This window comes from Panicum virgatum, chromosome 3N (genome assembly GCF_016808335.1).
Source record: "Panicum virgatum strain AP13 chromosome 3N, P.virgatum_v5, whole genome shotgun sequence".
In the NCBI taxonomy this organism is placed as follows: Eukaryota; Viridiplantae; Streptophyta; class Magnoliopsida; order Poales; family Poaceae; genus Panicum; species Panicum virgatum.
The window spans coordinates 69,385,886-69,406,764 of NC_053147.1; the positions used below are offsets into that span (position 1 = coordinate 69,385,886).

Sequence of the window (20,879 nt, forward strand, 5' to 3'; positions counted from 1 at the left end):
GGCCTGGGGTAGCTCGTTTTTCAACCTCAGGATCAAGTCTCGAACAAACTCGAAAGCCTCATCCTTGGTTCTCATGAAAAAGATCCAAGAATAGCGAGAAAAGTCGTCCACGATCACAAGAACGTACCATTTCCCACCAACTGACATCACCCGAGAAGGACCTACTGTGTCCATGTGTAGCAACTCTCCAGGGTGAGCGGTCATCACCTGATTAACAGGCGGATGAGAAGCGGCAATCATCTTCCCGTGGCGACACGGATGGCAAACAAGGTCCTTTTCAAACTTCAATTTGGACAATCCTCGGATTAGGCCAAGTGAGCTAAGTCTAGACAACAAGTCAAAGCTCAAATGTCCAAGTCTCCTATGCCACTTCCATAGATCAGAAGAAGGACCAGCCAACAAGCAACAAGAAGGGTTAAAAGGAGTTCCAGAGAAATCGACCAAGAAAACATGGTCACCAGGAACAATCCGGCAAACAAGGTCTCCTATGGAATCCAAAACTCGAGAACAACCGTCCTTGAAGCGAACTTCAAACCCCTCATCAAGAAGTTGCGAAACAGAGAGCAAATTAAAGCCAAGATTCAAAACCAAAGCAACCTCTCTCAGGGTGAAGCGATCAGAAACTCTAACAGCGCCAACACCATGTACCTTGCCCTTACCATTATCCCCAAATATGAAGTATTCTTTGTGGCGCGTTGGGGTGAGGCTGGAGAATCATTTATCATTCCCGGTCATATGGCGCGAACAACCAGAGTCCATGATCCACCTGTTCTCCAAGCCTCCGACCTGCACATCAGTAGTGAGACAAAGGGTGAGCAAATGTCTCAACAATGGGGTTAGCAAAGTCTGAAGCAAACCAGTGTCGAGCCATTTGCTCTACAGAAGAGTTAGCAAACTCAGGCAAAACGTATCCCCTGTCCCGTCTACCGCGAGGCTGACGACCACCACCGCGAGGAAAGCGTGGTGCATCGTAACTTCCTCCAAAGCCTCGGTCCCGTGGTCCATAGCCGTACTGAGGACGACCAGGAGCACGACCGGCAAAGCGATCACCCGCTGGAGCATGGTAACCTCCATCGTCTCCCTGTCCTCCACCTACACGGCGCGCCCTAGCATCTTGCCTACCACCACGCCGAGGAGGACCATGCACCCGAGCAGAGTATATGTCCGGGTTGCATCTCTCCTGCTCATGCATCATAGCTCGCTTCCTTCTGAAGCAAAACTCCTCCAGGTGACCCTCTCTGTCACAGTACTCGCAGTGGTACCTCACCTCTCTCTTGGGAGGTGGAGGCCTAGCCTGCGGACGGGGAGGAGTAGTCCCCTTCTTCTGGGCAACCTGAGCTGTGGCAGCAGTGAGCGTATCGAGGGGATTCCTCAGCTCATTGGGTTTTGGAACCCAAACCTGCTTCTTTGGAGGTGCTTTCGATGGTTCTTTAAGCACACCATCCACGGGGTCAACAAGCGAAAGCTGCGTGCTCGTGCTAGCAGTGTTTAGAGCACTTGGAGCTCCAGCAGCCTTGCCGATCTTACCATACAACTTGTCAAAGTCTGACTTTGTGTATGTGTAACCGACCCCAAACCCATCACCACGCTTGAACTGCTTGATCATCATGCCCAACTGTGGCTCACTAGCAGAAACCCAACTAAGAATCGCCCTAAGCTAGGTATTCTCATTCTCCAAGTTGGCTTTCTCTACCGCAAGATTATCCAAATCAGAGATCAAACCAGGGCAAACATGACAATCAATAGGTGGGCTAGACTCCCCGACCTTAGTCTTCCCCAAAGACTTAATCATGGCATTCTTCTCATCTAGCGCCAACCTAAGCATGGGACAAAGTTTACAGGCACCAAGCAGAACAGGTCTAGATCTAAGCTCCTCTAGTTCACAAACAACAGTGGCAAACTTAGACTGCAAAGAAGCTAGATCAGACTTAAAGATAAGACACTCATCGCATTCAAGCACATCACTAACAATGCGAGCGTCCTTAACCAGTTCAAGCTCATGCTTGGCCTTAGCGAGCTCATGAGACACGTCAGCAAGCGAAGTCTTAGTAACATCTAAGTTCGCAATGTTCTAATCATGCTTGGCACGGAGAGCAACAAGATCGTTCATGTGAGACATGCAGCCAGCGCACTCATCCTCACTAGATTTCTCCCTAGCACAAGCCAGCTCAGCGCTAAGCTTTCTACACTCTCTAGCTGCTTCCTTAAGCAGCCTCTTCTGGTTGTCGAGAGTGGCGTACAACTCCCTAACCTCCGTATCAAGCAGGTCGATTGTAGAGTTTACCTCTGAATCGATCTCGGATCCAGGAGAAGAGTCGACGTGCGTCGATGTAGCATGTCCACCCGAAGACGCACGAGCTCCATCGGCTTCACCCGCTATGGTGCAGAAGCCCTTGCATCGACCGACCGCCAAGCAAGGGCCAATGAAGCCGGTGGCATCCTTGTCCCGCTTTTTCTTCTTCTTGTCGTCGTCGTCAGAGGTCGGTGAAGAAGAGTGGTCGGTGTCAGAGCTCTTGTACTGGAAGCACTTCTTGAGCAACTCCTTGTCGAAGCGTCCTCTCCGGTCACGACTGCGGTGCTTGTGGCGCTGACGCTCCTTGTTGGAGCCTCCCTTGTCGCGGTCGCGGTGGCGGTAGTAGTCGAAGTGGTTGTTCTGGCCACCGCCGGACTTCTTGGGGCAATCGGCGATGAAGTGGTTCAAATCGCCGCAGTTGTAGCACCTGGGGTTCTTCCTCTGCCTGTTGTGATAGACGCGCTGGAACTTGCTGATGAGGAGGCACAAGTCGTCGTCGCCCAGCGTCTCCAGCTGCTCATCTGTAACAGAAGGCAAAGAGACAAGAGAAAAGCCAAGAGCAGAGTTAGCATTAGAGCTCGATCCACCTGGGCCAGTCACAAGAGCGATGCTCTTGGAAGGAGGGGCACCATTGAGCTTAGCTCGTATCTGGTTATCCACCACTGCGGCCTTGAGCTTGGTGAAAAGCTCATTCACGATCAGAGTCTCATAGCCTACAGACTCGATGATCGTGTTCACCTTGAGATCCCACACAGAGCGGTCAAGTGCGTAGAGCAACTTGAGGGCCTTCTCATGCTCTGTGTACTCATGGGCATCAGCAGATCTGTTCGCATTGACTTTGTTCACAATCGATTGAAACCAACTGAACATGTCGCCAATGCTCTCACCCGGCCCCCGTGTGAAATTCTCATATTCACGCCGGTGAGTCTCGAACAGTCTGGCCTTGACCTGAGGTGTGCCCTCGTGGTATTTCTCAAGACACGTCCAAACCTTGTGGGCTTCCTGAAAACCCAGGACGCATGAGAACTCCGCACGAGAAACGCCAGCGAACAAGGCATTGACAGCCTTGGCTTTGGCCTCGTGCTCGGACACCTGAAGAGGTGTGGTCCGAATGGCAAGCACCTCGTAAGCATGGTTCTTGGTGATCTCCCAAACCTCGACTCCCATGCTCTGCAAGAAGGCACGCATGCGAACCTTCCAATAAGCATAGTGCTCGCCGGAAAACACTTGGATCTTACCAAGACTCGCCATGGTCGCCAAGTGGTTTTCGAACCGGTTAAGGTACTGAAAACCTCAACCAAGCTCTGATACCAATTGAGGGACCGAAACCGGCGACCAGAGGGGGGTGAATGGGAGCCGATCAAAATTTCTTTCAAAATTGATCCGTCGGCCTATATCCCAAAAGATCACCGCAAACCCTCAAACCTAGGATATGAGAGAATAGCTATGGACTAGCTATCTCTAGGCACATCGCCCTAGGAAGCTACGCTGAAGCAAAACGAGTCGAAATGTAGAACTGGACTGTAGAGACCGGTCAGACCGGTGCAATTCCCCGGTCAGACTGGTCACACCGGTCAGACCGGTGGAAGGGACCGGTCAGACCGGTCGCTCCCAGAAAGCTTGGGAACAAGACTTCAAAAGTTGAATCTCGAGCAAACGAAGTCCAAATCCAACGAAACTTGGAGGATACCTTCACAACTGTCCCGTGAACATATCCCCAAGAGATCTTTCCCAAAAGATTAACAGATCGTGAGAAATCAAGGGAAAATCAAAAAAGATTGGGGTTTTCTCAAGAACTCAAAAACTCCAATTCATGAGAACTCGCGATTCTAGAGGGTTTGGTACTAGGCTAGATGAATCAGAATCGTCACAACGAGTCTATCAAAACACGAATCGAAGAGTTTGACTCCTCCAAATACGAAACACACCAAAAGAGGAGAATTCGAGCCCAAAATGCCAGAGAGGAAGGGGAGGACGAATACTCAGTACACAAGGGTGAATCTTAACCAGATTTCATTCATAATTCTCAGAGGAATTCACCTATACAAGGCTAGAGCCATCCGCCCATCATCCTGCCCACTAATTTGAGAGATTAGCTAAACCCTAACCTGGAGCAGCGGAAGGGAAAAGGAAAAACGAAAAGGATTCGAAAAGACTCAAGAGACTCACCCAGCCACGGGCTGGTGGGGGTATTTATACCCACCGAGACCGGTCAGACCGGTTCCACGGACCGGTCAGACCGGTTCCAAGGACCGGTCAGACCGGTTGGTCTGCAGCATCCCCCTGTACATGATCTCATCTGACGGCTGAGGTTCTTTCTTCGAAATGAAGTCTTCTCCGCGATGCCGCCATGTTGATGAAGATCCGGTTCGCGGTTTTGAAGGGTCCGCGAACCCCGGGTAGGTGGTCGGTTTTGAGAAAACCGCCAAAACTCCACGTGCGGGAAGATTCCCGCCTCCACGCCGTGGCCCTAGACGCCGTTCCCGCCTCGGCCTCCTGACGGCCCTAGACGCCGCCCGACGCCGGTCACCTCCTCGCCCGCAGCGAGGCCCTAGACGCCGTCGACGCCCGTCACCTCCGCCAGTCCCGAGACCGATGCCCGTGCCTCCACGACTTGGCATCTTCAACCGCCGTCCGCCTGCTTGGTTTTGTGGCGCAAACCAAGAAACCCGCCTTCTGTCGCCGCTTGCGCCCTCGATTCAGGAGTGGACGCCACAGCTGCCGCCCGGCCCGAGCTCCTCCATGGCAACTCTCCGTCGACACTCGACGCCCATGTATCTGCAACCAAAGACTAAGCGCACGATCACACCGCATGATTGACAATTCACTCATCACAGCCAGGAGTGAGTACTGCTCATTCCTCATGAAAAAAACCAAACAACCTCTAATGCAGAACGTGAGGGAAGTTCCTCTGCAGCCAGACTTCATGGTGACTTGACATATGGACCCCGACGCCGTCAGACCCTCGTGTCAATGGCAAAGTCATATCCTCCATGAATGTGTAGAGGTTCTCAAACCACCTCAACCTCCCTGCACGTCGTGACACAGTATATGAAACAGTGGCATTAGCCTTTGCCACATTGAATGCCTCCTGAAAATGAAACTTAGCTCCACAGACCAGTTCACTGCCTCTTACCTTGGGGGGACACCGACTCAATAAATTCATACACAAACCTGCAACGGGTATGAGCGGCACTAGAGGTGGCATTTTGCTCTTATGGAATGTCAACCATGTCAACCTGACGGACCTCATGATCGGTGAATTCCACATAACCGCAACAGTTAGGCCTTGCTTAGATTTTTTTCAAACATCTTACACCTCCATCACATCAAAGGGAACCTTACCATTTAGCAATAATAAATATATTTGTTTACAAAACTTTTTACACAGATGAGTTGTAAATCGCGATACGAATCTAATGAACCTACTTAATTCATGATTTACAACAGTGATGCTACAGTAACCATCCGCTAATCATGGATTAATTATTCTCGTTAGATTCATCTCGCGATATACATCCCAAATTTGTAATTAACTTTTATTTAATACTCCCAAATAATAAGATTCTCTTTCAAAAAAGTTTTACGGAGGAACTAAACAAGACCTAAGATCGAGTCCCAACTCCTTGCAACTCACAACTGTGTATGGTCCATCAAGGCGTGCCCGAAAACATGAGTACCTCAAGGAAATCATCAGCATCAAACAAACTATTAGATTTAGTCCAAAATCGAAAATTAATGGTGGAGAGCATAATATATAAGGTGGGGCAGTCCTCACCCATTAGACTAGTCTTTTAGGTTGAGTTATGTCCGATGTCTTGGTTGGTTGGGCTCCGGCGGACCTAAGGTCTGGTGGGACGCTGGCTCGTGGTAATAACGGGCTGGACCGGATTCTGCTACGCACTCTAACGTGTCGTTTCAAAAAAAGAAATTGCACCAAGTACTTCACATGCTTTCTGGAAAAAAATAAAGCTCTTTTATTCCGGTAAGCAAGCCAACAGATGGCTAGCAATCACTTATTCTTGCACACAGATCTGAGTTTGGGCTCCAACATTCTCAGATCAGGAGAATAGTCTCCCAAAGACTTCTGTTGACGCCTTTCGGGATCAACACACGAACGCACTCGAACGTACGGCGCGAAGAGGCAGCTCGCTGCAGCGCCTCCTGCGTAGACCGGTCAGACCGGTCCCTTGGAGCGGTCAGACCGGTCGCCGCCGGCAGAACGGTGACGAAGCCTACGAACGTTAGCCCGGGAAGACCCGTCGAGGCAGGCGCACGTAGGGTTGTTCTAGGGTCGGCAGGCCACCTAGAACGCTCTCAATCGACGTAGAGACGACGGAGGAACAACAAATAGTAGATTGGAAAAGCTAGGGCAAGAGAAAAGTAAAAAGATAAAAGTTGTATTGATTTGATCGATTGGATACCCTAATCGGCCGTGACCCTTTATATTTATAGGGTGGGGTGGACTTATCCCGCAAGAAATCCTATTATAGATCTAAATCTACAAAGAGTTCTAGTTGTACTCGGATTTCAGGTAGACCGGTCTGACCGGTCAGACCCACCGGTCAGACCGGTCGGTGTTGCCAGACCGGCTATATGGTCCAGACCGGTTAGACCGCTCTCAAGCACCGGTCAGACCGGTCTGTTCGACCAGTGCCAATTTTGGTCGTCAACATATACCCCCCTGTTTTTTGGTGATGCTAGCATGCCAAAAAACAAGCCTCTGGACCAAAATTGTCTAAGGACGATGATAAATATGCATCGGCCATATTTTGTTCTAAGGGCGATAAATTCTATAGGCCATATCTTGCTTCTTTTTCAAGATGATGATGAAACAACTTGCTTAGGCCTCCATACCTGCTTCATAGTCGCCGACCTTGCTGGTACAACCTCCGCTTGCTGTTCCATAGACTCCTTCTTGAGCATCCGCTGCAGCCTTCTCTTTTGGGTGTGAGACAAGCCTGAAGGGCACCACCTCGGCTGTAAATACTTGTTGTCTTGCTTTATGTCTTTCTCACCCTCCTTGCTGCAATCAAGTTTGCTTTTGACCAGATTATTGCTAGCAACAATCGGTCTTTGAGAGGCACCATAACTTGGATATATAGAAGAATACTGAATAAAATACGAATGTATATACATTCTACTATAATCCATAGGTGTGCAATAATAAGGATACGACCAGAACCATGGAGCAATCAGCCCACCAAATGAATATGGCGCACAAGCATTATTACCTTGTTGAACATGAGAAACCGATTGCTCACGATGCTTCGATGATGGATTTGTATCTTTAGGTTGATCTGGTCGCTTCTTCTGTTTCTGAGTAACTCCTTTCTCCTCATACTTGGCCAAGAGTTGCTTAAAACTCGGCCACTCCTTTTTGTTGTTTCTGGAATTTTTTTAGAAATCCCAGATGGACCGGTCGGACCGGACTCCAGACCGGTCAGACTGGTCTGAGCAGATCTGGCGTCTTTCTTCTGTTCTTGCCCCCGAGCGCTGAATTCTTCGATGAATCTTCAAGGACCTTCTTTTCTGGAGCTTCCTGATGATATTTCGAAGGCTCAGACCTTTCTTCACCAATAATTATATTTTTTCCATTTGTTGACTGGGCTTGATTTGGCCGAATTAACACTTTAGGATTACTTAATTCAAGCACATGTGTATGTGCAGGGAAAGGATTCTGATCCACCTGCATTTGTGGAACAATTATTCGGCCTTCGTTAACAGTCGATTGAATTTGCCTTCGAAGCACATTGCAATCATTAGTCGCATGAGAGAAAGTATTATGAAATTTGCAATAAGCTCGCCGCTTTAATTCTTCAAGCGGCGGTATGACATGCGACATCTTGATGTACCCATTCTTATATAATTCATCAAATATCCTCTCGCATTTGGATACATCAAAAGTAAATCTTTCTTGCCGATCTTTATGAATCGGCTTAAGAGAACCGCAAACGCAAGGTTTATCATTAGAGGACCAAACAAATTCAGCGGTATAAACATCTTTACCTTCATCGTCCGAACAATTGGAATCACACCCGAGCACATAAACAGGACGATTAGGTTTTTCATTGGACTTTTGAGAATCTCTAGCTTCTTTAGCTCGGCTTTCATTAGCCAGAGCCTTTTGTAAGACTTGACTAACATCTAGAAATTCTTGTCCCTCTAGCTTTGTTTTATGAAAATTAAGTAAACCAGCAAAAGCTAGATCAGCTAAATCTCTATCAGAAATTGTCAAACTATAACATCGGTTTCTAGTATCTCTAAATCTTCTAATATATTCAGAAACACCTTCATGTATCTTTTGCTTAACCGATGTGAGATGTGACAATTTCAATTCAGTTTCACCACTAAAGAAATAATTATGAAATTTTTGCTCTAAATCAGCAAAAGTGAAAACTGAATTGGGTGGCAATGAAATAAACCAAGTAAATGCAGCACCCGATAGAGACAAAAGAAATAACCTCAATTTGTAAATATCATTAGTACTAACTTCACCACATTGTATAATAAATTGACCTATATGCTCCAATATAGTTCTACTATCATCACCAGTGAATTTAACAAATTCAGGAATTTTAAACCCTTGAGGATATGCAACATAATCGTAATTCTCAGGGTATGGCCTTTGATAAGATCGGCATTTGGCTTTAGGCTCTGTACCAAAAGTTTGCCGAAATATCTTAATCACCTCCTCTTTGATACTACCTGATTCAACATCATCGGCGTTAAGCCGATTTGTGATCGGTGTACTACTAGGTTGAGCAAAGTTCGGTGGCGTGGAATGTCGCAACGAACTTGCTGCCCCATATGGCACATTGGCATGAGGTGATGCATTATAATTAATTCGGCTTTGCTGATTAGCCGAATTAGTCACAATAGCATTATTAGTTGGAATTGCCGAACCACGAATTGCCTTATCGGTATTAGATGTAGATGCATTATTACCGACAGACTTCATACCAAGATGTATTTCAATTCGGCTAAAGCGATCATCAAACATATCATGCATATTTTGACCAATAAATTCCAACTTATTATTCACATGAGAAGAAACAGCATCATCTATAGCATTAGCTATTTCAGAATTAAGAACGGGCTGTTCGCTCTCATCGAATTTTACCTCAAACTGTGAAGCATCGAAGCCGGCATCCGTCGTGACCTTCCCTTGTCGGTCGATGGAGAAGTGTGAGATGTACTGCTTCATGGCTTCATCCTCCAGCTTCTGGATCTCCTTCTCCTTCTCCTCTCTGATCTTCTTCTGGATGTCATCAAGAGCCTTCTGTTGTTCGGCTGAAAGTTGCTGAACAGTCGGCCTTTGGATGTTGGCGGCATCAACATCACTAGGTTTAGGAATTTTACCGGCCATGGCAGCCGATTGATTCTTTTCCCCAGCGAAGTCGCCAAAAACTATGTTGACGCCTTTCGGGATCAACACACAAACGCACTCGAACGTGCGGCGCGAAGAGGCAGCTCGCTGCAGCGCCTCCTGCGTAGACCGGTCAGACCGGTCCCTTGGAGCGATCAGACCGGTCGCCGCCGGCAGAACGGTGACGAAGCCTACGAACGTTAGCCCGGGAAGACCCGTCGGGGTAGGCGCACGTAGGGTTGTTCTAGGGTCGGCAGGCCACCTAGAACGCCCTCAATCGACGTAGAGACGACGGATGAACAGCAAATAGTAGATTGGAAAAGCTAGGGCAAGAGAAAAGTAAAAAGATAAAAGTTGTATTGATTTGATCGATTGGATACCCTAATCGGCCGTGACCCTTTATATTTATAGAGTGGGGTGGACTTATCCCACAAGAAATCCTATTACAGATCTAAATCTACAAAGAGTTCTAGTTGTACTCGGATTCCAGATAGACCGGTCTGACCGGTCAGACCCACCGGTCAGACCGGTCGGTGTTGCCAGACCGGCTATATGGTCCAGACCGCTCTCAAGTACCGATCAGACCGGTCTGTTCGACCAGTGCCAATTTTAGTCGTCAACAACTTCTTTCTTTTCAGACACGACTTCGGTCTGCGGAGTAACGTCGAGCTGATGAAGTGATGATGCCTCCAGCCTCTCTACTCGCTGGTAAACTTGTCGAGGTAGGAAAGTATCTCGGGGTTCACTCTCTCGGCCTGCTCTTGCTGCAGGAAATGGTGACCATCGATAATGGCAACCTCAAGATCCGGAACACTGGACTTGAAGCCCCCACTCTTGATGTACCTCAAAATCGCATACAAGGCAACAAGACACAGAAATAAGATAGTACTACAAGGTAAGGAAATTACGTCTCAGCCATGCGGTAGTAGTTGAGGGGTCCAGTGAACCCAGACTTGTGAAACTTTTCAGCATACTGGATGAGTTCTTCCTCTGTAATCCAGGGAAGTGCTGAGGGAGACGCCTCCAGAAAGTCTATGATCTCCATCCCAGGAGGAGCAGTGAGGTTGTCTATTTGTATGGAGTAGAACTTCTTTAGGACTGTTGCAACGTCATAACGAGCAAATGCCCTTTCAGCTCTTCCAGGCTCCTGCAGACATGAATATTGAATTTTTCAAGCAGAGCGCCAGATTCTCGACTTGAAAGGTTTGATTGAAGTGGAGCTGGCAAACTTGGCATTTGACAAAATTATTGAAATAGCTAGACCTATTTTACTTCTCTAAATAGGAAGATGAACTGCTGCTTCAATTCTTAGAAACAAAGGTAAACCAGGACTCAAACTGAAAATTTGCATTCCCCCCAATGCCTGAGCTTAGATGCATGGTGTGATTGTGCGGTTGAAGCAGGCGAGAGAGAAGATGGCATTAGCACCTGGAACTGCGTAATGTAAAAGCCATCGCCAAACGCCGCGAAGACCTCCGTCATCGGCCGAGGGTGTCGAGGGAAGTACGGTACCCCCAGTGCGACGACGGCGCGCACCCGGTCCGGCCGGAACAGGCAGAGGTGCCACGCCACCTGGGCTCCCCAGTCATGTCCGACGACGAACACCTACGGATGCATCCACAAGAGAAGAGATCAATCACTCCTGATCGTGGTGAGGCGAGGCCAGCCGGAAGGGGCCAAATAAGAAAGGAGGCACCTTTGCGAGTTGGAGATGGTCAAGGAGCGCGACGACGTCGCCGACGATGTGGAAGATGGAGTAGGCGGCGGGGTCGTCGGGGACGGAGGAGTCGCCGTAGCCGCGGAGGTCGGGGGCCAGCGCGCGGAAGCCGCGGGCGGCGAGCGCGGCCATCTGGTGGCGCCAGGAGAACCAGAGCTCCGGGAAGCCATGGAGGAGAAGCACCGCCGTCCCATCCGCGGGGCCCTGCTCGGCGACGTGGATGGACACGCCGTTGAGGCCGGCGTTCCAGTGCCGCACCTCGCCGGCGTCCATGGTTGGCTGCTCTGCTTTGCTCGACTCGCCGGTCGCCGCTCTTGCTTCCTCTGATTGCTACGTCGGTCGGTCAATGCGCTCACGGTTTAGGTTGGAACAAAACAGATGGCCAAAGATTTTAAAATATCTTGTGAATTTTTTTCTCGGCACCGCGGAATATCATGTCATACTTTTCAACAAGCCAACTACAATTGGTATCAAAACAGTTGATTTGGATCTAGGATTTAAGTGCGATTAAATTAATAGAGCTTTTTTTACAAAGAGTTGGAATGTAGAGTTGTTGATGTTACCAAAGAGAGAATCTGGAGACTGCTGTACAAAATGATATGGCTATATTAGATCTTTGGCTTATCCATGAATTAACTCAATATTACACAAAAATGGGGCACTATTTTTTTTTTGCTAGAAGCAATCTACGAGCTAGAACAATTTCATTTATTCGTTGCAATACAAAGCAGTTCTCAACGGCGACCGCAGCCACCAGCCATGAGTTCTGCAACCAAGAACTGGTGACATTCTACAGGGGACACAAACCATTGCAGCTTAAACTCAGCTTCAGCTGTCAGGTTACACATTTTGATCTGATTTAAGCACATCCATAAGCACACGACAGAAAGCTGGAATCTACCAAATCAATGAGCACACAGATAACTGTTGCTGAGTGTGGGGAGTTAGAACTACCACAGTAGCAGCACCTCGGGGCAAAAAAATAGGTAGAGGCACACTAGCAAATCACATAGTTAAATCTGCATATTCCTTTTGAGCTCGTTTTCAGTTATTCAGGCACGGTACACTCTTGCTTATTCTATATATATATGTATCATTGGTGGTGATAATATATATTTTCAGACTGACACGTGTGCAACTCATTTACATACCACCACAGCAAGGTAAGCTTCGCAGTCCAATAGAGGGGTGCTTAGGAATAGGCCTAAATCATCTCATCTCCCCTTGGAAGAGATATCACGGTAATGAAGGCTGGCAGGCAATGCCACCGATGCTCGTCACACTGTGTCATCATGGAACCACCATCTGGTCTCCTTTGGAGACCTCCCATTGCGGCAGTTCCTAACATAGCGGTCGTTGTCTGCCGGACGTTGCTGCAACCATACACTATACCCAGTTAGATGATGAATATCAAGTGAGAGCAAGAGTTTTTTATGGATCAAATGATACGAGTAAGGGTCACCTTTGCTGGCGAACTAGACAACATAGACAGTATACTGATACACACAGAACTCACAGTCATCGCTGGTGACCACGAGTCATACAAGATATCTGCACATAAGAGAAGCAGCAGGAAGCTGTCATCATTTCACACAAATGGTGCAGTAAATAGTAGCACATGGTCTGACGGTCATCACAGCTCTACAACATAATTTTCATTTCATTCACAACAACAACAACAACAACAACAACATAGCCTTTTTTCCCAAGCAAGTTGGGGTAGGCTAGAGATGAAACCCGAAAGAAATAAGTTCAAGGTTCAGGCACATTGATAGCTAGTCTCCAAGCGCTCCTATCCAAAGCTATCTCTTTAGAGATATTCCAATCCTTAAGGTCTCTCTTAACCGACTCATCCCACGTCAGTTTAGGTCTACCTCTATCCCTCTTTACATTATCAACCCGCTCAAGAACCCCATTACGCACCGGCGCCTCAGGAGGCCTTCGTTGGACATGTCCAAACCATCTCAGCCGATGCTGGGTAAGTTTCTCCTCAATTGGTGCCACTCCGACCCTATCCCGAATAACTTCGTTCCGGACTCTATCCCTCCTTGTGTGCCCGCAAAACCACCGCAACATCCGCATCTCTGCTACACTCAGTTGCTAGACATGTCGCCTTTTTGTAGGCCAACATTCAGCACTGTATAGCATCGCCGGACGAATTGTTGTCCTATAAAGCTAAAAGGGTTGCATTTCATTCACAAATCTCAGAAAATTCATGGAAGATGGGTCGACTATTAGCTATTTTATGGAGAGAAGAAAGACATACAAGACAGAGTACTAACAACAGAACTTCATACTTCGAAGCATTTTGCAAAGTTGTCAAGGTGATCAACAGAACCAGGTAGATTAAGAAAAGAAGATACTGTACGAGTCAATGGGTAAGATACTAGCTTTTCACGATATCCTAGATTCAGTTCACATCAACTTGGATGGTTGGTTTTAGAAGTACCATACAGAGCCACAGAGGGATAGATAGCTCCAATTGCTAAAACATAATTCTCAACTGTTGAATAGCAATACTGCCACATTACAGTCATGGATAGCAAAGTGACAAACGCTCAACGGCAAAGTGATGGCTGCAATAATGGGTGGGAGGGGGGTGCTGAATCTGTTCATGACATACCATAAAGAGTGGATGCTTCAGAAACGAGTTTATATTCAGGGAAAACTAAATTATTAGATCTAGACTTGCAATTTATATCAGAAATTAGATAGTAAATGGCACATTCAGCACAGGAGGAACTGAGTAAGATTGCAAGAATGCCCTACTTAAAAATAAACAAGTCCATCTGTAAAGCAGTCCTATTTCTCATTTCACATGTAGCCTAGCCCCTTTGCATGTGATGGTTTGAAATAGGATGTGAGGATATCATAGTTTGTTCCCTTTGACTTGCTATTTGAAATAATATATGACATAACCCATGTGAATACATTATGGTTACATGCAAAGAATAATGCCAAAAACAACCTTTTCACACAACTACATGAAGGGTTTCATTTGAATAATTATTGATTTATTAGTTCCCTAATGTACTGGTATCTACTTTAATATAAGTAATTATGATTTATGAAACCCGAGAAACATAAGGGCCAACCTAAAGTTGTTGAATAGTTATTAGTAAACTAAGGAAGCATTCTTTCAATGATTCGTTCTAGCTAAATCTTTGTATTAAGAATTTAAGATGTTTATTCTGTCACCAACTTTCCAAAAAGATGTATTTGTCAAACACCTCTTCAAGTGGCCAACCAAACTAACATGCTTCCTTGCCTAACACATTATCACCTCATATACTCTGCCTATATCTGCCATTCATATCCAGGCTCATAACTCAAGCCAGAATATTGGTACTTTGGGGGATAAAAAGATTTAAGGAATTGGTGGTTCTCATTTAACTTTACATTTTCCTCATTTTTTGAACTCTTCACTGCCTTGAAGGAAATGAAAAAAAACATTTGGTGTAAAAAAATATAAGGCATGTTTCTATCGTGCATGCAAGCATAGTATAATACTGTCTGGCAGATAGAATTTTTCCCATAAGTTAATGGAAGATAAGATGGATTTTTTTCAATAAATGGCCAATAAGAAAAAATTATGCAACTGCAAATGGCACAGGAAAGGAGGTTTAGCAACAATTTTCCTACAATACCAATTGTCGCAACCAACCTACAGACAAACAACAAAGCTGAAGTTGTAAAAAAACTGTAGCATCTAGACAGCTAAAAGTACTACATACCAGAGGGAACACAGGGCATGACGCCATCAAAGATAAATGAGTTATAACTCATGATGTAAGGATAAACAGAAAAGAAGACTCATACCAGTATACCACTATTCTGCTAACGTCTAAAGATGCATTGATGGTACCTATAATATCAGCAAGATAAAGGTACAACTGGATAAGCCACCAACATCCAGACATTAAGAGAAATTTAGAAGGGACAATACAGAACGCCTGTGTAATAGCAAAGTTCACACATCTGGCTATACCACTAAGACCCTCTAGTAACAAAAGGAAATGGTGTGTTGGGGCATCTCAGTCGTGAGCCTACTATAGAACTATAAAAGCACAATTGGTTAAGTTGGCAACTTTCTGCTAACAAATGGAATCTTAGCACCTAACTGACAGCTAGATGGAACATTAGGTTAGGCAAAGAACATTCCCGTAAGGCCACGGCTGCGAAGTTAACCAAAAGCATCAGAGGTGGAGTCATACACAAATCTTCATGAGAAGATCAGTTATAAGACACAGCTTTTTTTACCTAAGCAGATGTGGCCGTTGCTGTAAATGTGTGGATGCATGGGCGCAGGATTGAGAAAAATGACCTGGAAGCAAAACAAGGTTATCATCCAATAAAATGTAATGGAAGGAACAGAGGAACATAGTAGATATAATTAAATGAAGATGCAGTCTTTAATGTGAAAACCAGACCTGAGGTGCCTCCATGGGATAATGCTCGGGGAAGTCAACCTGCAACTGGTAGGTTTCGCCGGCATAGAGGGTGCCTGCCGCTCCGGTTACCTCAATTACCCACCTGTTCAATTATCAAGATAGAATCATGCTATTAGGCAAGTAGTTGAAATCCACCTTCACATATAACGACTGAAATCAAGGAAAACCCCTAGAAATCATGAACAAAGATCAACAAAAGAAAAGGGTTCTTCAACTGTTGGATCCATCTAACTAGAAGTTTTAAACAAGACAAAAGAAAAATCCCAGAATAAACAGGGGGCAAAAAAGGAAGACATGACAAGTGAGGGATTGCAGGAAGGGACGCGGCGAAAAAAGCGGCACCTTTGGAGATTATCTGAGACCTTGTGCTTGAACCCGGCGGGGGGGCTGACCTGCCACTCGGCTAGCTCCTTCTGCAGCCGATTGCAAGCGATCTTGCTCAGCGCCTGCACACGAGGAAAGGGATCGATCGAATTACAGCCGAATCGAGAAGGAAAACCCACCGGCCTGGCGGCGAATCGGGCGGATTGGGGGGAGGAGGGTGCGCTACCTTTCGGGAAGGAGAGGAGGAGCTCGTCATGGGGGTGGGGGCTGGGTTCTTGGGGAAGGGAATCGAATTGTGGAGGAAGACGGGAGGAGTCTCGACGAAGGGGAAGGGGAAGAGGGAGGCCAGGAGGGAGAGAAACCGCAGCGCAGTCGGGCTATTTGCCCTTTCTTTATTTGTGGTTTTTTCTATGTTGGCCCTCTTTGTGAAAAGACTTGCAAATGGACCCTGCAGGAACTATTTCCAACAATGGATCCTCATTCCTCACCCACATTAATGTGGTAACCAGCTGATCCGCACAATATAGGCGGAAAAGATTTTGCAAAGAAAAAAAATTGAAAACCTTATCTTTTCTAATGTTCTTTATGGAGGTCATATTTAGAGTTCTACGAGATTTATCATAACTTCTGGCAACAGAGGAATCGCCAGCGAGCTAGCCATACAATGATAGTGGCAGATGAGATGGCAGATGGTGGAAGATGCTAGTTGAATGTGGATGGCGGTGGGGGCGTTGAACTCCGACGGCTCCATGAGATTCATGTTAGATGACAAAAATGATAACGACAAAGGTTGCGTACCGTTGAAGCCATTTGAGAGGTTACTACATTACATTACATTAATGTGGTAACCAGGCAGGCAAATAAAGTATAAAAAATAAAAAAATTATACCTTCTCCATCAAGGCCTAGGTTTAGAGTTCTAAGAGTTCAGTTTTTTTTTATAACTTGTGGCACTAGAGGAAGTTGTCAAGGAGCTAGCCATACCAACAACAGCGGTGGATGAGATTCGTGTTAGACGGCGAAGGATGACAAAGGATGACAGTGGCGAAGGTTGCGCACTGCTGGAGCCCGAGTTAAAGGTGGGCTCAGACTTGGTAAGCACAATAAAAGAAAAAATTGGACCAATCATCGAACCGATGAGGCTACCGATTTATATGTTCAATAGCCTAATCAACGAATCAAACGGTTGAACTGCGGTTTGACAATGTTTTATTTTACGCATATTCTGTTGAGAGCAACAATTGAAACCCCTATATTTTAATTGGGTTGTCAATTTGGGCTGAATTCCAGCCCAATATTTGGTGAAATATGCCGCTTGTACAAGACAGTGATTACAGCAGGAATCTCATTTTTGATAGTTACTCTAGCTAAGGATCATAGTAGTTAAGGTACGCCGCCGCTGAGCTGGAACTCGTTTTCTTTCCTTTTTTTTTTCTTTCTTATTTGAGGGAAGCTGAGCAGGAACTTGTGGAACAGAATCATGGCGCGGGCCGTGTAGTCGGCCCGTGTTACATACTTACATTCTTGGTTTGAGCCCAGCCCAATATATATATGACACGGCCCACTCCCGTGCTTTATTTTGATGGGCAAATAAAATAGGAACTCCTCCAGATGCTGTTGATATCTTTGTCATTCACCATTCATTCATTACAATCCAAGAATCATGAGAAAACAAAATAGTGTCCATTTTCGTGTTAGCAAATGGATCATCAGTTTGTGTCGTCGTCCTGCGTGGGCAGCCAGTACCTGTTGGTGAGCCAGACGCCGTCGGCGACGACCTTGGCGCCGTCCTGGTTGCGGTGCCAGGCGTAGTAGGCGTGCGTCCGGTTCCTGATGTCGAGCGTGGCGTGGCCGAAGCTGGCCTCCCGGAACGCCGAGTAGCTCGGCTGCGGCTGCGTGAAGTTGTCGGCGAGGCCCTCGATGTTGCCGCCGTCGCCGATGGTCACGTAGACGGGCGCCGCCGCGTCCCGCACCGGCGTGGACCTGCCGTTGACGATGTCGTAGGCGACGTTGGACACGCGGTGGCTGCGCTCGTAGGCGTGGACGTGGCCGGCGAGGACGAGGTCGGCCCGGGCGTCGACGAGCCAGCGCTCGAACTGCACCCGCATCGTCTCGCCCTCCATGTAGTGGTAGCCGTTGCTGTTGTACCAGGGCGAGTGCATGAGCACGACGAGCCACGGCGTCACCTGGCGGTCGACGCGCTTGAGCTCCGCCTGCAGCCACGCCCACTGCGGCGTGTACTTGCCGTAGGCGGAGTAGGAGGCGAGCACGACGACGTGCGCCGAGCCCAGGCGCACCGAGTACCAGAAGGGCTCCGTGCTGCCGGCGGCGCGGTGCGGCGTCGGGTAGCGGTGGGTGAAGGGCTTGAAGGGCGTCGTCTCGCCCAGCTCCGGCGCGAAGTCCAGCTCGTGGTTGCCGGCCGTCCAGATCCACGGCTGGTAGGCGGCGCTGCGCTCGGCGAAGCGGCCCCACGTGTCCCACCGGTTGTTGTCGTGCAGCGGGTGGTTGTCGGCGTACGAGAGGTCGCCAACGTACAGCACGGCGTCGCCGCCGTTCTGCTCGTAGTGGGACAGGGTGATGTTGGAGTCGAACGTCTGCCCAAGGTCGCCTGCAATGCAATGCAGTTTGTCAGTCAGTGCATTTGTTCATTGAATTGGTTGGAAAAAGAGAGCTCCGAGTTTCAAGTTTGAACACAATAATTTTGAAGTAGAGTACGAGCGAGGTTGCAGAATCCCCGGTCAACACGGCAGGCCGTGATTGACCGACTGATTGCTACTTGGCAGGCAATTATTTCATACTTTACTTTTTGTGTGCCAAGTTGACCGTGCTGATGGCAACCAGTATTATATTTGTGCAGATGCAGATAGATAGTATTACTCTACTAAAAAATCAGAATCAGCATCAGCATGGTGATTGGGACAATCCCATTACCAGTACTATACTAATCTCCAGCTGAAAAAAACTATTAAGCACTGGATGGATGCTGGAATCGCAATCTTGTCGTATCATGTTACAGTATTATGGACGGAACCTCGATTCTGTCGAACTGTATCTTCACATGATGGCTGGCTGGCACTTGCATAGACGAATTTTTTTGAGCCTACATGATTAGTCATAAGTGCTACAGTACTCATATGTGCTAATGATGCGGTCAAATGCCTCAAAAGATTCGTCTCGCGGTTTTCAGGTGAATTCTGAAATTAGTTTTTTAATTAGTGTCCAAAAAATCCTCTCGACATCTGATCAAACAGTCGATTTGACATCCAAAAATTTTCATTTTGGGAACTAAACGGCCCCTGAAAGTTGCAGATCGATCTGCTAGCTTGGATGAATGAATGAAGACGAAATCAGTAGTGGATCTCGTGACTCACCTATGAGGCCGAACTTGTAGGGCACATCCGGCCCCGGCTTGGGCGGCGTGGTGAACCAGAAGGTCCTCACCGTGTGGCCGAACCCCATGGCGTAGTAGTACCTGGCGCCGTGCTTGAGGTTCTTGAGGAAGCAGTGGTGGATGAAGCCGGAGGTGTAGTTGAAGTAGTCGTAGCGCGTGTGGACGCCCTCCGCCCGGAGCTCCAGCCTGTCCGGCGCGACGCCGTACATGACCGTGCTGTTGCCCAGCTCGTTGGGGGTCACCCACGACACGATCATCGCCGTGCCGTCCTGGTCGCCGAGCGTGATGTGCACCTGCAGGCCATGGCATGATGGCAATCAAGATTGGATTTTTTTCTCCCCTAAATAAAATCGGGTCGGAGAGATGGACGAGAAGATGAGAGGAGATGGACTCCAATCCAGGCACGACGGCCGTACCTGCTGCGGCGCATTGTAGCCCGGCGGCACGCGGAAGACGTCGGCGTCCAGCGGCATGTCCGCCGTCGCCTCCAGCTTCCGCCGGTACCGGCTCGTCACCCCGGCGTCGGCGACGAGGAAGAGCGCGGCGAGGAGCGCCGCCAGGCCCAGGCACCGGCCACCGCCCAACATGCTGAGAAGAAAGAAAGAGTCTGCAACGCGATAGAGACGCAGGCTACTGGAACTGAGGCTGTTTAAATAGATGAGATGAGATGAGATTCCTTTTGGAGATGGGTGATGATTTTTCGGATTATGATCTCATCATCTCATAAACTAACTAACTGACTCGCTCAATATTCGGGGAAGCGAATATCCCATGATTTGTGCTTCGGCATGGATCACAAGAAATTGGGATTTGTGCGCCGATGCATTTGATTAAGGTCTCTCTAAGTTGACTTTATTTTCCTAGACTAGTTAGTTTATAGGAATTAGGAGTCGAGATCTTGTGGGAACAAGAAACAAGAAACAGGAAGGTGAAGAAGAAGACTACTGTTGTGTTGCGTCTCGGCTGGGGGTTCTCTGTATGTATGTCTTCCGACAAATGGAATGCATCGCCGTCGTGCCGTGTGGCCGCGCCCACGGCGAAACAAAGAAAAAGGCAGGCTTTGTTTGACCCATCTTAACAACTCCGGTGATGGGGATGACATACAACTTTCCTTATCAATTTATAAGCAGTTCGTAGTTTTTTTTATAAAAGAAAAGCAGTTTGTAACTCAAGATGAGAAATATACATCTCTCCTCCTTTACGGCCTCAGCCACTCAACAGTCAGCTAAGGACCAATGGACATGGACAAAAGGGGATCACATGTTGTGCCCAAGACAGGCAGCCATGGGGGCATAAAGACCTGTGCTTTTTTAATTTTTATTATTACCTTTTTAA

General features: G+C 47.4%; 2 protein-coding genes and 1 pseudogene across 2 annotated transcripts; all 3 read right to left on the bottom strand.

Moving 5' to 3' along the window:
* Positions 1–6,224: 6,224 nt before the first annotated feature.
* On the bottom strand, positions 6,225–12,182 carry LOC120667086 (annotated as a pseudogene).
* A 180-nt stretch (positions 12,183–12,362) lies between these two features.
* On the bottom strand, positions 12,363–16,555 carry LOC120667087 (ubiquitin-conjugating enzyme 15-like). The gene is made up of 6 exons (XM_039947109.1): positions 16,381–16,555; positions 16,173–16,276; positions 15,810–15,912; positions 15,640–15,703; positions 12,842–12,930; positions 12,363–12,752 (listed from the first exon to the last, which is right to left on the bottom strand). Exons 1-6 carry the CDS (start codon positions 16,408–16,410, stop codon positions 12,657–12,659), a joined length of 486 nt encoding a protein of 161 aa, XP_039803043.1. The 5' UTR covers positions 16,411–16,555; the 3' UTR covers positions 12,363–12,656.
* A 998-nt stretch (positions 16,556–17,553) lies between these two features.
* On the bottom strand, positions 17,554–20,536 carry LOC120667088 (purple acid phosphatase 2-like). Its single transcript, XM_039947110.1, has 3 exons — positions 19,961–20,536; positions 19,525–19,837; positions 17,554–18,761 (listed from the first exon to the last, which is right to left on the bottom strand). The coding sequence occupies exons 1-3, from the start codon at positions 20,129–20,131 to the stop codon at positions 17,863–17,865; spliced, it is 1,383 nt and encodes a 460-aa protein (XP_039803044.1). The 5' UTR covers positions 20,132–20,536; the 3' UTR covers positions 17,554–17,862.
* Positions 20,537–20,879: the final 343 nt, after the last annotated feature.